Below are 17,357 nucleotides of genomic sequence, written 5' to 3' on the forward strand. Positions count from 1 at the left end.
GCGCCAGAAAGCGCCTTATCCACCAGCTGAAGAGGGTGTCCATTGAGGACTGTCGCAGACTGGTTCACAGTTTGCTTAAAGACTATAACTTGGTGGATTTCAATGAGGAAAAGGAGGTCCGAAGATTTCCCCTTTCCCCCACTCTCCCTTGTGTGTCTTTATACTTTCAATAAAGCTGCAGGCTTGTGAATTCATTCCCCTCCCCTATCCCTCTTCCCTACCCCCTATCACACCCGTTGCTTATTGAATTGTATTATGTTTGAAACGATGCATGCACTGTTCAGTAAGGTGTACATAGTAATGTGTTTCTAGTAAATGCTTTACGGGGTAAGCAGCGTCATGCATGATGTGATGGTTCGGGGTACCTTTACTCCGCACAACACATTAGGCATCATACCAAAGAGTGAATGTATTTATTGTATGATTAAAAATGTATTGTTATGTAGTGTATTTGTGCTCTGCGTTGCAGGACAGGATAGCATGTACCCTGATTAGGTATTTGTTTTTTTGGATATTTTATTATGCAAAATAAAGTATACCTTTTCAAAAAAAAAAAAGTGTCCCAAAAAATGCAGTTTGGTTTTTACCAAAGACGTCTAGCAGAATACATGTTTGCCTACATTTATTAAGAAATTAAATTTTATTGAATATGTTTTATAACAGAAAGTAGAAAATATAATTTTTTTTCAAAATGTATGTAGTTAAATGTATTTATTTTTTTGTGTAGGCGGTAAAACCTTCCGGAGGTCAAGTAGTTAATACCTAGTTAAAACAACAAAAACATTTGAGTGCACAATGTCTTTAATGCGAAACTCCACTTTTGTTGAGAAAAAAATGTTTCCTTCTAGGTGATTTATGTACAATACAAGGATTATAACAACCTTTGTTGCAGATTCCTACCTTTTGTTATTCTAAAGAAATCCCTGTGTGTTTTTCTGTGCCCATGTGAGAAAGTAAGTCCAATGGGAGTGGTTTCCTAATTATCAATCAGCTGTGCACCTGCAGGGCACTAATGATGAAAGCTGCTGGGCCTGCATCCCTTTAGACGTGTTCCTATCGGGAGTATCCCACTAAAAATGACTTTTTTTTTTTGCAGGGGATGCCTGAAATCTGACTTGTATCTTAGTGCAGATTTCTAAGAATATCAGTGAGCCAATCACACAGGCAGGAAATGATGCTTCTGGGGGGTGTATATTATACATTCTTTGTACAGAACACCTCCAGATTGCCATATAGGAAATTGCATTTTAAGAAAATTACAAGGCTGCAGATTGAAAAAAAAAGGTCATTTTTAATAACATTCAATTACAATATGATTTGTGTCGCAATTTTATACGCTATATTATTTTTTCTTTATTTGCTATTTTTTTCCCCCCACGAAAGTAGAGTTATCCTTTAACCACTTAAGCCCCGGAAGATTTTACCCCCATTCCGACCAGGGGGTATTTTGCGATTCGGCACTGCGTGACTTTAACGGACAATTGCGCGGTCGTGCGACGCTGTACCTAAACGAATTTGGCGTCCTTTTTTTCCCACAAACAGAGCTTTCTTTTGGTGGTATTTGATCACCTGTGCGATTTTTTGATCATGCGCTATAAACAAAAAAAAGCGTAAATTTTGCAAAAATAGCAATATTTTTCACATTTTTTTATATGAAATTCCCCCCAAAAAAAATTTAAAAATCAAAATTTTTTAACATTTTCGGCCAATTTGTTTTATGCTACCTATGTTTGGTAAAAAAAATCGCAAAAAGCGTATTTTGATTGGTTTGCGCAAAAGTTATCGCGTTTACTAACAAAGGGAAAGATTTTTGTCATTTTTGTTGTTTTTTTTTTAACGCGTAATGGCGGCGATCTGCGATTTTTTTTGCGGTACTGCGACATTGCGGCGGACAGATTGGACCCTTGACTGACATTTTTGACACTTTTGGGGTTACCAGTGACATTTCTACAGTAATCAGTGCTATATATATGCACTGTTACTGTAAAAATACACTGGTAGTGAAGGGGTTAACTTTATTTGGGAGGGAGGGGCTGTGTGTGTCCCTAGGGGCGTGCTTTCTACTGTGATTGGCTGTGGCTTGAGCTGTAAGGACACTGATCAACGGATCTACATAGTAGATCCATGTGATCAGTGTCTTTACAGCGAGGAGAATGACAGGCAGCTTGTTTACACAAGCTGCCTGACATTCTCCCTCTCCCCCGCCGATCGCCGAGTGTCCGGCGGACATCGGGTCCGCTGGTCACACGCGCGGGGGGGTCCGTGACGACGCGGGAGCGGGAGCGCGCCTCCGGGGGCGCGCGCTCGCTCCCTAGACCCTCACAAGCAAGCAACGTAGCCCTACGTTAGTTTGCCTGTGAGGGGCTGACCGCCGACGTAGATAGTTGTGCGGCGGTCGGCAAGTGGTTAAAGGAGCAGTCATTTAAAGGTCTAGCAACTTTTTTTGTTCTGTTCTTCCAAACCCAGAACACAACAGTTTTGTGGAAACGCGTCGGATGGGAGCAAGTGTGACGTCATTACGGCCGATTAGACGGGGGACTTTTTCCATGTCCGATTTTACTGCTTTCTAGTAAGTTTACATCTGTTTATGTTTTAATATAATGTTTTTATGGATTCACAATATGAGGCTTCTCCCTATTTCATGTTTGGCCATATGATGAGCTTCTTCCATTTGAGGCATGCGTGGATATTTGTGTCTATTGACATCATCACCCAGGAGACTCGCTGCTGGCTTCCTTTGTAATCGGGATCAATACACTATTGTAAGAGACCATCCACTCCCAATGAGGAGCACCTCACAGTAGAGCACCTATGCAGTTTTTGCATCGTTGAACACAAAGTACTCTTCAATTGGCACTTTTTAGTGGACTATATGTTTTTTGCACATGTTTTCATGTATATTTATTTTTCACATGTATTTTGCACTCAGTAGCATATGCACGTTGTTGTAGTTTATATTGATATCTTTCAGTGGATTGTATGTTTTCTGTGCATTTCTATTTTTCACATCATTTTATTAATTTTTAGTTATATTTGCACTTCATTGTGATTTCCACTGGTATTTAGCGCTAAGTTATACGTGCGCAGCCGAGCATTGCAGCATTTAAAGGAACATTCCAGGATTTGGGTTGCAGCAGTTCCCCTAAAAGCTCAGCGCAGATTTATTTTTTTATTTTTTTATTTAATTTTTTTTTATATTTGTGCTGTAGTAGGGTACTAAGCACATACACAGGTTGATGGTGAACAGCTGGCACCATGAGATGTCATATTAAAATTGTGCTTTTACATTCAGAGTTCCAAGAGTGCTGCTGAGACCTCCTGATCTGTATATGTAAAGTGTATCTTTTGTCAAAAATGTTTTTTTTAGTTTTGAATACAGTAGTAAAAAGTTAAAACACCTGGCAGGTTTTTATCGCTTTTTGTGTCCCTGCTGGGCAGAATATGCATAATCATTTCTACAGTGACCATTATCACTGAAACAGAAAGTTATGGTACATCCAAAATGTTACTGATTCTCATAATTTTCCAGGATTATATTACCACCAAGCATGGCTGTAGAAGGCGTTCCACCTTGGGCAGCCAGAGAGCAAAAGTTAGGTAGTGAGCACAGGGCATAACAATGAGAGTAGACTGACACTTGAGTCTACTCATTGTGTACGTGGTACCATTTGCAACTGTAGCACCCTCCTAGTAAGGATGTTAGCTAAGTTTAGTTTTTGTTCCTTCTGTAATCAAGGGAGGAAGAAAATTTTGGCCTAGTCTGTTCAGGGTATCAGAGGCTATGAGTTCAATTGCTTCCTCTTGCCTCTAGATTCTAGAGTCTAGAAGAAGCTTCTGGAATTTAGGGAGGGAAAATTCATCTGGCCAGCCTAAACATTGATCAGCGCCTAGCCAATCTCTGGAGAGGTGCACCCAGGCGGTGATTGGGCAGCTGATAAATAGTCTGGAGCCCTGAAAAGATTGTCTTTCCCCAGTAAGGAAAGTTACCAGCCTTAGGGTGACTGTTGCCCCTCAGGCAGCTTATTGACTGGGTTTGCATTTCTGTAAGGTATCAGGAGGGTGCAGGGCTAGGACCTGGAACTGAATGGAGGATTTCTAAAATAAGATCTGAGAAGGATTGGATTGTGTCTGGAGGATGCTGGAAGGTGCACAACAGTCCTGGGGCGTTAAGACCCTAACTTTGACTGTGTCTGGAGGATTCTGGAAGGTGCGCAGTTGTCCTGGGGGTGTAAAGACTCTAACTTGATCTCTGTGACTGTACAGTGTTCTGGAGATTGCACTGGGTACCAGAAGTTGTGCGTTACTGCAATGCACGGAATCATACAATAAATGGCGATGGTTTGCTGCAGTGCCATTCATTCTGAATAACATCCCAAAGCAGAAGGCAACAAAACTAATTATGAAAAGATTTCATGAAAAAAGATCAAAGGGCCATTAAGTAGTGGATGCGTATGGATTATTTTTGGAGGATAAGGATATTGTTTAGTGTCACTTTAACCACTTAAGCCCCGGAATATTTTACCCCCATTCCGACCAGGGGTTTTTTTTGCGATTCGGCACTGTGTGACTTTAACGGACAATTACGTGCGATGCTGTACCTAAACGAATTTGACGTTTTTTTTTTCCCACAAACAGAGCTTTCTTTTGGTGGTATTTGATCACCTGTGTGATTTTTACTTTTTGCGCTATAAACAAAAAAAGAGCATCAATTTTGAAAAAATAACAATATTTTTCAAATTTTTTTATATACAATTCCCCCCCAAAAAAAATGTAAAAATCAAATTTTTTTAACATTTTAGGCCGATTTGTTTTATGCTACATATGTTTGGTAAAAAAAATAGCAAAAAGCGTATTTTGATTGGTTTGCGCAAAAGTTATTGCATTTACTAACTAAGGGAAAGATTTTTGTCATTTTTGGTGTTTTTTTTTTTAACGAGTAATGGCGGCGATCTGCGATTATTTTTGCGGGAACTGCGACATTGACAGATCGGATCTTTGACTGACATTTTTGACACTTTTGGGGTTACCAGTGATATTACTGCAGTAATCAGTGCTATATATATGCACTGTTACTGCAAAATGACACTGGCAGGGAAGGGGTTAACTTTATTGGGGAAGGAGGGGTTAAGTGTGTCCCTAGGGGCGTGCTTCTAACTGTGATTGGACATGGCTACTGGTGTAGGAACAGTGATCAACGGTCCTACATAGTAGAACCATATGATCACTATTCCTACACAGGGGAGAATGACAGGCGGCTTGTTTACATTAGCCGCCTGCCTTTCTCCCTCTCCACCGACGATCGCCGAGTGACCGGCGGACATCGGGTCCGCTGGTCACACGCACGGACTTCCTAGGGAACGAGCCGGGGAGCCCGCTATTAGCTCACAAGCAAGTGACAGGCAAGTGACGTACCCATACATCACTTTGCCTGGCCGGGGCAACCGGTTAACAAACTCTTATCCAAAGGAACACCTAGAAGTTGTTCCTCACTCCAAGGATATTCAATAATAAGTATTCAGTTACCAGCTCTCCTACATGGCCTTTTTCCAGCCTGTTGGTGGTGATGAACTGGAATGGTATTTTCAGTTGTTCCCAAATATAGGATCATGTAGCTGTTGGTTACATTAATGCTGAGACTGAGATCTTACATCAGCTTACTTATACCCATTAATATGCCGTGTCATGTCAGTTCAAGAGCTGGAGCTAATTATGGATGATGATACAGCGGTGCTAGGGAGTACCGGGGTCATACACACTGAAATTATTTCTTTTAAAGAACACTTCTCTGAAAAATAAAAAAGACCTGTAGTCCTAAACAGGGTTGCTAATACATTTAGCTGTGCTAGGTGGTAGCTAGCCTAACTAATTTGTAGTCTTTGGGATCACTGGATTTTCCTCCTAAGCCTACTATAACTGTGGTTTCTCCCTTTTGTCAATAGGTAGCACTGTTACCTTTGGCATTAGTGTGATGAATAACAGTAGGTCTAGGTTATGAATATGTATACTTTTCTCAGCCAATCATACTGGTCGCTTAGCATGCTGGGAGAAGGTATTTATTTGGAGGAAGTCAGGTAATCTTGGTCCTTTCCATGAGTGGGTGGGTCAGGAACAGCTGCTGCTGGGTAGACCTAAAGTCTGAGGCCTAGCCATGTGCTCAGGGCTCTGCAAGGGAGAGCCTGCTCATTACCTGGAGGCATGAAGGAAAGGATGGAGACCTGAGATGAAGTACGAGAGGTTACTCTGCCATGAATCGGGGAACCATGGAGAGCCTGGGAAAGCATCAAGATGGAATCATCCAGAGAGTTCCTGCACCTTCCATGAGTTGAATATTGTTGCTATAGGAGACAGCCTTTGCTACAAAGTACAGATTGCTGGATCCAGCCTAAAGGATCCTTTTTTGTACCGCTGTCTACCTTTTCTACATTTTTTCTCTAAGGAGTCTGCCGATCTGCAAGTCTGCTGCTGCTTAGTACACTGGTCCAAATCATTTGGTGATTGGGGGATTATGGTGTGGGGTTGTTTTTCAGGAGTAGGCATGGCCCCTTCCCGTTCCAACATGACTGCGCACCAGTGCACAAACCAAAGTCCATAAAGACATGAATGAGCAAATTTGGGGTGAAGGAACTTGACTGGCCTGCACAGAGTCCTTACCTCAACCAGATAGAACACCTTTGGAATGAATTAGAGCGGAGACTGCGAGCCAGGTCTTATCTTCCAACATCAGTAATGTAAAACAATTCTCCTGCGCTCGAGTGAAAAAATTATGGGGGGAAAGAGGAACACTTCCAACGGACTTGGATGGGCATGACTAATGGTCTATCTGCTCCCTCAGGATCAAGGGTATCCGAAACCACTAGAAAACAACAACAAAAAAGAAAGGGGCGCACCGACCTAGTGCATTACCACTAAAAATATTTATTAAAATTATAAAAGGTAAAACATTATAGACACAAAACAGATGTGAATATTGCACATATCAACATGTTCAACATCGGATCTCCAAGGTAGCCAGGGTACTATGCAATGCTGGATGGCATGCTGTGTACCGCATGAAAAACCACTGTTGGTAGTTTGACGCGTTTCAAGGGCAAGCCCCCTTCCTCAGAGCCAAGGAATACAGCATTCCTTGGCTCTCAGGAAGGGGGCTCGTCCTCGAAACGCGTCAGCCTAGCCACAGTGGTTTATCATGCGATACACAGCATGCCATCCAGCATTGCATAGTACCCTGGCTACCTTGGAGATCCGATGTTGAACATGTTGATATGTGCAATATTCACATCTGCTTTGTGAGTATAATGTTTTACCTTTTATAACTTAAAAAAATATTTTTAGTGGTAATGCACTTGGTTGGTGCACCCCTTTCTTTTTTTTTTTGTTGTTGTCTTCCAACATTAGTGCCTGACCTCACAAATGCGCTTCTGGAAGAATGGTCAAACATTCCCATAGACACTCTCCTAAACCTTGTGGACAGCCTTCCCAGAAGAATTGAAGCTGTTATAGCTGCAAAGGGTGGGCCAACTCAATGTTGAACCCTACAAACTAAGACTGGGATGCCATTAAAGTTCATGTGCGTGTAAAGGCAGGCATCCCAATACTTTGGGTAATATAGTGTATTTCAACATTTCTAAAAAAAAAATCTTAGTTCAGCTAGCAAACATATACAGTACCTGAAATCTGATTTAATACAGAGTTGCCAGCTAAAAGGTGAAATCAAGCTTACAACAGGATGGTGTGATGGATGAGAGGTATGCATAGCAAAACTAAACTTTCTATCTAAATTAGCTATTTGTAATCCTTATGCTGCTAGCCTTAGTAAATAGATAGAAAAGTATATTATATTGACTTATTTTAAACTTTTATTTTTTTACATTTCTTCAGGGTGTCTTGGTTTCTGGCCTAGGCCAAAATTATGCCATACATCCCAGGAGTCCTCAGGGGCATTTTTTTTGTCTCTAATCTGGAGGAGGGGTGTTCTCAGCTAAGCACACTGTCCTGCCTGCATGCCTGAGCTAAGGGCAGAGGGATTTCAGGAAGTAACTGTTGCTCTGAATGTTAAAAATGAAGTAAACTGTTTTTAGTTGTAGTGCTCAGAAATAATTTAATTTCATTGTAAATATTCTTGTGGTGGGGAGACAGACTTGGGGTGGTCATCATCCTGGCACTGACCATTAGCAATACAATAAGCAGGCAGAAAGCAGGGGAGTGCAATGGAGTCTGCAGAGATTATCAACCCTTTTATACCATGCACCCATGTAACACAACATGGTAAGGTGGATCACAATCTCTTCTCTGTGTACTCTTCACTGTCCTCAGACAAAGATGCTTAGCGGACACCAATTCTTTCCACTCCAGGCTCAAAGACCTACCTTCTGGTCAGCCTATGCTAGGGTCAGGGGCATTCCTTGTGCAGACTATGGTTGGTGATTGGTGAAGTGCAGCGGAGGAACTGTCAGTTCATGGCACAGTGCACTTTGGGTAAGGAGGAAGGGGAAGAAGGAGGGGAAATTAAGAATTACAGGACAAACTAAGACAATACAGGATACAGTTTGTAAGTGGGATGCAGCGTGGTGCGGCGGCAATAATTCACACAGTCAGGTGAAATATAAAACTTGTATTGAAGTAATGCAGCAACAGTTCACAACAAACCCAGTGGGACAGCTATCTTGTCAAGCACACTCACAGTCCCAATATTGTGAAGAAGTAGGATCAAGGCAAACCGATGGTGTCTTTTGAGAGGGGGCAGAATGCGGCCTGGCTATCTTGTGCCCAATCAGGAAGGTATCCAGAGAGATGAGACCCTACAATTTTCCTTCTCGTCTGGAACCTTTCCCTATCGCTGATACTCACAAATAGGGTACCTTTTCCCACTCGCATAAAATGTGCCAAACCCAGGGGCCAAGGTCTTAAATAGACTCTGCCACACCTAAGATGGCTGCCAGAGTCACATGAGCGGCCACCATCCAATCAGATCGCTGCCCCAGTGATTTGGGAAACCATAAGGGAAACCCTGTCCAACATTGACTTCCTCTCCCTCTGCAGTGTTGCTGTGATTGAGCGCCACCTGCTGTGTAGACAGCAGACTGCACCTGCCTACAAGCTTTTTAACCTGATATCCATAAGGATTCTGTATAATACAGGACATGATGCAATTCTACCTCCACACATCATCACATCATGCAGGTGCTAAGAATCACACATGCATTTACACGCATCGTGTGTAGGGCAACCCATTCATTACAATGGGCTGCCCTATGCGCAAGAATATCGCAAAAGACGTTCCTGACTCTTTTGAAAAATTCTGCTGCATCGAAATGCATGGTGCTATGGCACTATGCAATGTTTGTGCACCTTAGCAGATGTGTAGGTATGCTTTTAAGAATTAATGTCACTGTCATGCATTTGCTAAACGATGTTGCATGACTGATGAGGCGCATACGCCTAGGAAAAACTATTTTAACTCCCTTGCCCCCTCCCTAGTACCAAAACACCACGCTTACAACAATTGAGTTGGAAAGGGCAAGGCCAAAGCTTTATTTAATTTCCAACACAGAACATGCTAACACTTTAACCCAGTGCCGTTCACAGTTGTACTGTGAGCACGTCTAACCATTAAATTCCAAATGGGGCCTGTCCTTACCATAAGTGCTGGACATACTAACTCCAACTTCCAGGCAAAGGACATAGCCCATTACCAAGTTTTAATGCTAGCAAGATCAAAAAACCGCCCGCTGCTAAAGCTGTGACAGACCAACAAAAAAGGGGGCGGGAGAATGGGCAGCTCTTTCATCCACGCGTTGAATTCAAAAGACCCAGAATACCATGGGGGAATAACTTTAGTGAGCTCAGGCCCGACCCCCATCCCGCTGATCCAATTGACTGCGACCACCTTACGCACTGACTCCTCCCCCAGGGGCTGATCTTTTCTGGCCAGTTTGCTGAAGACAAGCAGACTAAGGACATGGATTACTGGAACTACTGTATCAAGCGTGTCTGTCGGCAACCAGGTGAGGAGTACAAAAAAAAGTGTGTCTTGCCTACAGTCAACCATTGTGGTGGGAGTGTCATGGTCTGGGGCTACATGAGAGCTGCTGGCAATGGAGAGCTACAGTTCATTGAGGGAACCATAAATGCCAACATGTACTGTGACATACTGAAGCAGAGCATGATCTCTTCCCTTCGAGAACTAGGCCGCAGGGCAGTATTCCAACATGATAACAACCCCAAACACACTTTAAAGATGACCACTGCCTTGCTAAAGAAGCTGAGGGTAAAGGTGATGGAGTGGCCAAGCATGTCTCCACACCTAAACCCTATTGAGCATCTGTGGGGCATCCTCAAATGGAAGGTGGAGGAGAGCAAGGTCTCTAACCTTCACCAGCTCCATGATGTCATCATGGAGGAGTGGAAGAGGACTCCAGTGGCAACCTGTGAAGCTCTGGTGAACTCCATGCACAAGAGGGTTAAGGCAGTGCTAGAAAATAATGATGGCTACACAAAATATTGACACTTTGGGCCCAATTTGGACATTATCACTTAGGTATTGACTTTTGTTGCCAGCCGTTTAGACATTAATGGCTGTGTTGAGTTATTTTGAGGGGACAGCAAATTTACACTGTTATACAAGCTGTCCACTCACTACTTTACATTGTAGCAAATTGTCATTTCTTCAGTGTTGTCACATGAAAAGATATAATAAAATATTTACAAAAATGTGAGGGATGTACTCACTTTTGTGAGATACTGTAGCTAATCAAGTGTGAAAAACAGACTGATGGAACACCCGTGTGAAAAACACCTAAAGGTTTGTGCCAAATAATTATATTCCAAACTAATTCCAAACATAAGAATTATGTGCATTTCTTTCCTAAAACACAGAAAGCACCTTTACTGTCACTTCATTGTGACTATACCCTCCCAATTACAATAAACACTTACTGGCAGTGGCATGGTGTGTTAATCGTTGAATGCATTCCGGAGCAATAGCTGTGTCATTCACCCATGTTCCAGGATATTGAGTTACACCCTAATATTCCACAATTACCTCTGTGAAAGTGAGCTTTGCTATCTACAATTAAATTCTTAATCTAAAGGATAAACATTTTGTTTCATTAAAATGATCCTCGAGGGAAAAATGTCTATTGTCCATATTTGTTCTCTTAATGCTTGGAATAGTTAGGCAGTTGAAACTAGCATTTAGGGAGCCCTTGTCCTCTACACCATTTCAACAAAAATCTTCACATATTAAATGTGCATTATGTATTTTATGCATGATGTTTACCTGTAAAAACCTTTGAAGCACTATCCCCGAAGGGGCCGCTAGTAATAACAGGTTCAGTACAGAGTAACAGGTTCAGTACAGAGGTGGTCTAGGGGATGTCTTTTTAGTATTTTTTTCTTGAATATCTTTAAAAAGGAGAGGGGTTAGGGCATGGGATACTCCAAAACACTGCACAGTAAACTCTTTTCTATGCTCACATTTCTGGATTCTGCTGAGGGCAGGGGATTGGCCACTACTCTGAGACTCTATGAGAGTTGTCTCAGTCCAAAATACCTCTGGCACTTACAGCATATGCCAAAAGCACACCAAGAATCAACTCTGGGTCATTACTCACAAGTCCCTAGGACAATTGCATTCCTTCCAACTTCCTCCGGACATGGTCCAGCGAGGGGAACAATCCTTGTCCAGCCCAATCCCAATGATGAAGTCCTACAGCCAGTTCCTCAGAAGATCACTCAAGGCCTTCAGGCCGATCCTGCCTCTCCAGGGTTTCAGACAATTTATCAGCCCCCAGCCACCTTCTGGACACTCCTCTCCCGAGATTGGCAGGCCATGATAAATATTCAGGCTGCTCATTTGAATATCCCCACATGTTCTGGAAGCTTCTTCCAGAGGCAAGGGGAAGTAATCAAATTCCCAGCCTGTGAAACCCTCAACAGACTAGAGCAAACAATCACTGTTCCTTTGACTACAGAATGAGCTTAAAACTAAATTTGCCTAGCAGCCTACTTGGAGGGTGCTACACCCCCCCCCCCCACCTAAAAATTAGGCCCTGTCCTTAAGGGCCAAGTAACACAACACAAATGCTCTTGTCCCCAAGAGCGAAGTATTCTATAGTAAATGAAGGATAGATAGAGGGAAGAGTAACAGTGCCCTTTTGGACAGTGTTGCTTCTTTTGGGATTACGAATATATTTGAGTGCTGTGCCCTAGAATTTCATCCCTCTAGGTAAATTCCCTTTTAGTGTGAGAGACGCTGGTTTACCCAGAGACATTGAGAAGGGACCTTTTGGGTGTCCTCACTTATTGATACTTGTGCTGTTTTGCCTGACAACGGTATAGAGCAGTGTTTCTCAACCAGGTTTCCCTGAGCATGGGACCTAATTTGCCCTTGATCAGTATCATAAGTTGCCATGATGTGGGTGGGCAAGCCAGCAGCACACAAAAATTCAATGACCTTCTAGGGCAGTGTTGGCGAACCTTGGCGACCCAGATGTTTTGGAACTACATTTCCCATGATGCTCAACTACACTGCAGAGTGCATAAGCATCATGGGAAATTTAGTTCCAAAACATCTAGGGTGCCAAGGTTTGCCATCAGCGCACTTGAGCAAGGAAACCTAATTTATTGCTATGATGTTGGTGGCTGGTCCTTCCTCACCAAGGCTGCCCCCAACATTCAGGAGAGGACAGAAATCTGCCACCTTCAGACCTGCTCCACATCCTCCCCTGCTGCAGTGAAAAGGTGGGGCTCTGATGTGAGAAGGGGACTGTGTAATTGGGGGGAGTGTGTGATTAAGGGGCCTATGTATTTTAGGGGGGGGGGTCTATGGTAAAGAGGAGACTCTGATGTGATGGTTGTATTCTGATTTGATTGGGGCTCTCATGTGTGAGGGTGACTCTGATGTTAATGGGGATACTTTGATGTGAAGGAGGGCTCTGATGTCATGGGGGGGGGGACCCCTGATGTGAAGGGGGGTGGTGAAGTGAAGTTAATTCAAGGTGGTTGTGTGCATCCTCCCAATATCAGGTTTCTCACTGATAAGTAACTTTAAAATCTTAGATTGGGGTGCCTTGTGATTTGACATATATTTAAAGGGTGCCGAGACTGAAAAAAAGTTGAGAAAGACAGGTAAAGAGTGTTACATTTTTCTTCTGTTAAGCTTGTTACAGTATTGCCTCATCACATTTCACTGTGTGCAATTGCATTCTCAGAAATTGTGCCTGTACTATTATTATTTCCACAGTACCTGTTTGCCTTGCCCTTCTAAATTGTTGTGGGACAAGCCGTGTTGACGTCACTTCCGGTCGTCGGCCGAGACCGGAAGCTTCGGATTTCACCGCATCCGCGGTCACACTAGGAGACTGTCTGCATGTTTTTATCTGCTTAATTGTAAGTAGTCTGCATTTGGGCATGAATAAAGTATACCCGGCATACTGCACTATGAGAGTCTCTCTTGTTTGAGCACCAGCTACAGGGTTTAAGTACTGTCTGCCTGGACCGAGTTAAAACCACCTGATCCATAACAGTGGGACGATAGGAGATACATATTGGAAGATTAAGGAGAGGAACCTGGAGATATAGATTTAAACGCTCTTTGTGAGTGTTGTGGAGGTGAGCGGCCACTGCACCTGGTGTTGGATTTGTAAGCTCACCGTGACACACTCACCACCATATTGTTGTTGGAAGTGTAACTTCACCTTTCAGATTGCACTAGAAGAGATAGCCTTTTGGTTGGCACTTAGCACTTTAATTATCCTATGGGACTGTTACTTATATAAGAAGTGATTTTGTGGACATTTTTTCAGCACTTCCAATTGGGCACTGCTGCACATTTTTGCATTATTCACTTTAGCACTATTGTTATTTGCACATCTATAGATATTGATTATTGTTCTTGTCATTATTCACTGTGAGTCACTTGTGAGCTATATGAAGATTCTGGATAGGACTCAGAAGTTCACTCACCATTTGATATTTATACTGCATCCATTATATTATTGTTTTTTATATATATTTTGTTTTCACTATTAGTTGTGATTCACTTATATATTTATATTTATTTATTCACCACTTGATCATTGTTAGTTACTGGTGATTATCCGACATTGTACATTGAAGATAGAGGAGGTGGTCCCCCTCATTCAGAGTCTAGCGCTGATTTAACTTCTTCTTTATTACATTAGATAAGTGGGGACACTATCTAAATCAGCAGCTCACTTTGGAGGAGTTCCAACCCCCCCCCCTTTCCCATTGTGTTACCAGCCCCCTGCTGTTATTAGCTACCAGGTCATTTACCTCAATACAGCGCATAAGTTTACCTCTTTACATTTGGAAAGTTGTTACTTTTGCAAAGTTCAATAAAGCTGTGGTCTTTCCCTATTTCCAACTTAATAAGCTTCTGTGTCTTTTTGGGGGGGCAAGGTATTGGTTTATTAGCTGCTCATAAATGAGCCTATGCTTCTCTTTTTTTTTTTGTTATTAGGATGCTAGCAAGCAAACTGCTCTAGAACTCCTTTGACCACACTACCTGGACAACCCTTGTTGTAACATTATACTTTGTACTTTCTTGTAATTTGGGTGGGAATGGACGGTGTATTCTGGAGACTGCGCGTAATGAAATTGTCACATTGACCCAGCCATGTGAATTGTGGGTATGTCAGTGGTAATTTACAACCCTGGGGCCCTCAGAAGAGCCTCAGAAATGTCTTACTATAAGGATATTGTATATGTCATCAGTGATTGAACATGCAAAACACAAAACAAGGACCTTTTGTTTACAGGCCTTTCACTGCTTGCTTACTGCCATATATGTTCACTAATGGATATCTAAGATATATTGCCTACTTGGAGGACAAGTGCCTGGGGCCAATTGAATGACTAAGACTTTAGCTTCCTTAAGCCAATTATTACATAGACCAAAGTCATGCAACTTCGTCTCTGTGTGTTTTACAACTATCGGTGTGACTGGAACACTCCACCAAAGGGTCAGCAGGGCACACAGCTTTGGCACTCCATGCTCTCCCGATAAGGGGCTGATCATGCGTTTCCAGTGAAACACAATCATTTTACTGTGTAGGAAATCACACAAACATGTCTTCCATGAACTATTGAGTATCATGTTCTTTATATGGGAGTCACTCTGCTAACCACTGGACACTGCTCTTGGCCATGCAGCTAGTAGACTCTACTTATCTCCAAGGATCAGGTACTAAAACTCTCTAGTGCCAACAGAGCTCTGACCCAGTAGGCCACTTCCCCAAGCATGGGTCCCTTTGTGACACAGATTGCACCTTCAAATATTTTTTTAAAAAGCAACCATGTGATACTTACCTGCCCTGTGCAATGTTTTTGCACAGAGCAGTCCCAATCCTCCTCTTCTGGGGTCCCCTGCTGGCGCTCCTGGCTCCACCCCCCTGCTCAGTACCCCCCAGCAAGCCCTTTGCTGTGGGGGGGGGGGGGGGTTGGGGGGTACCATAGCTCCCAACAGTCCCTGATTTTGAGGGACTGTCCCTGATTTGTAACAAAGTCCCTTTGTCCTGCTTTCCTCCCCATTTGTCCCTTATTTTGGTCTGATCTATATAGTTGTATATACAATTATTTTTTTATCTTTCAAAAAGTGCTCAACCTTTCATTCAATTTATAAATTGCTGCATTTGTTAATTTCAAAAGCCAGTATAAAGGAATAGTAGTGGTAAAAAATAACTTTTAATAATTGTTTTTGTATTATTTTCCTTTAAGGGGATGTGGCAGGGGGGTGTATCCTATGCCTACATACTTTTGCTAATAGGTGTCCCTCATTCCTATCTCAAAAAGTTGGGAGGTATGGGGTACTCGTGTGGGCTTGCTCCTCATCCCACAGCCTGCGTCCACGGACACAGACAGTGGGGCTTCCCCCCCTACCCCTCCATCACCATAAGATTTGATTGACAGCAACAGGAGCCAATGCCCAGTGAGGAGCCAATGCCCAGTCTGCCCAGTGAGGAGAGAGACACGAGAGAGCCGCTGGGCTCAGGTAAGCATGGTGGGGCTGGGATCATCTGCACACAATGTTTTTACCTTAATGAAGAGAATGCATTAAGGCAAAAGAAAAAAAAAACCCTTAAAGCTTTAGAACCACTTTAAAATTAGTTTCTCAAAGCACAGACTCTTCCAAAATGGCCCCCAGAGCCCATGGCAGAGGACACATTAGTCGAAAGCTGTGCTCTCTCTAACAGTAGTAGTAAGTGTCGGTCATGTGATTACTTTGTTTGCTACCAAAGTAAAGAAGAAAGTGATCTAGTGATCCCAAGATTACAGCACCACTCTTCAGCACCACTGGAGATGTTTGAATTATGTAAACATATCCTGAAAGGATCCTTCCCTCTCTGTAGAGAAAGGGGAGTTATTGCTCATGACGTGAGTTGTGAAGGATTTTCTGAAAAATGTCTGCCAGCGACAATGAGTACTGACTTTGGTTGTAAATATTCAAAGCTTAGGTGCAAACCTTGAAAGAGTAATGAGCCATACACACTATAAGATTTTCTGAAGACTTTTTCCTTTAGACTTACCAAAACCATATAATATGAGGTCAAACCTAAACACTTTCAATTTGTATCTTGTATGCAATCTGGCCGGCCCTTGTACTACATAGAAAAGGTAAATCTGAAGGAAATCTACCAACAAAAGTTGGATAGTGTGTATCCAGCTTTAGTCCACCCTTGTGCTAAAAACGATACATCTACAGGCATCCACAATCTAACACTAACCTATCTAGTCCTGTAAAAAATAAATTAGTATACATACCTTTTTTTAATATAATAATAAATGGTAAATATACCATGAAAGTCTTTTCTTAAATCTGTGAAAAAGAAAAAAGCATTTATCCCGCCAGAACTCCAGTGCTGTCCTGTGTACTGTACACTCTGCAGTCTTATTTCAAACAATGTTATCGGTTCTGCCTATCTCACCTCTGTAAACTAAAGAGCATGGAAATTAGGTTGGGGGGTGCTCTGTAGTCCTAGCACACTTCCTTTCATAGGGTGGGAATGCTGCTCTTATATAGATACAGTACAATAAGTGATTGTTGTCACTCTAGGGCAGGATAGTTATTTTTGACAATGCAATATAATAGGCTTTCTTGAAAATTCTTGAACATTCTCCTGCCTACAGCACAGTCTCCAACCCCCCATAGTGCACATGACCTCCAACACTGTCCCAAACTGCCCCCAACCTCCTACAGTGGATCCTATCCCCAGCAGCACCCTCTAGTCTCCCACAGTGCCCCTGTAAAATCCCCAACCACCACCAGTGACCCCATGCCCCACAGATTCCACCAGCCCCCTCCAGAAACCTTATTCCTTACATGACCATCAAGTGTG

General features: G+C 42.6%; 1 protein-coding gene across 1 annotated transcript in view; it reads left to right on the plus strand.

Annotated features, from left to right (window-relative positions):
• Positions 1-239, plus strand: part of LOC309555477 (uncharacterized protein) — a 51,248-nt gene extending 51,009 nt beyond the window's left edge. The window contains exon 2 of the mRNA XM_082257505.1: positions 117-239. Within this exon, the coding sequence (XP_082113631.1) occupies positions 117-173 (57 nt within the window). The 3' untranslated portion in view covers positions 174-239. The remainder of the gene's footprint in view (positions 1-116) is intronic.
• The last annotated feature ends 17,118 nt before the right edge of the window (positions 240-17,357 follow it).

This window comes from Pelophylax lessonae (assembly GCF_965119305.1).
Source record: "Pelophylax lessonae genome assembly, chromosome: 1".
NCBI classification, from domain to species: domain Eukaryota; kingdom Metazoa; phylum Chordata; class Amphibia; order Anura; family Ranidae; genus Pelophylax; species Pelophylax lessonae.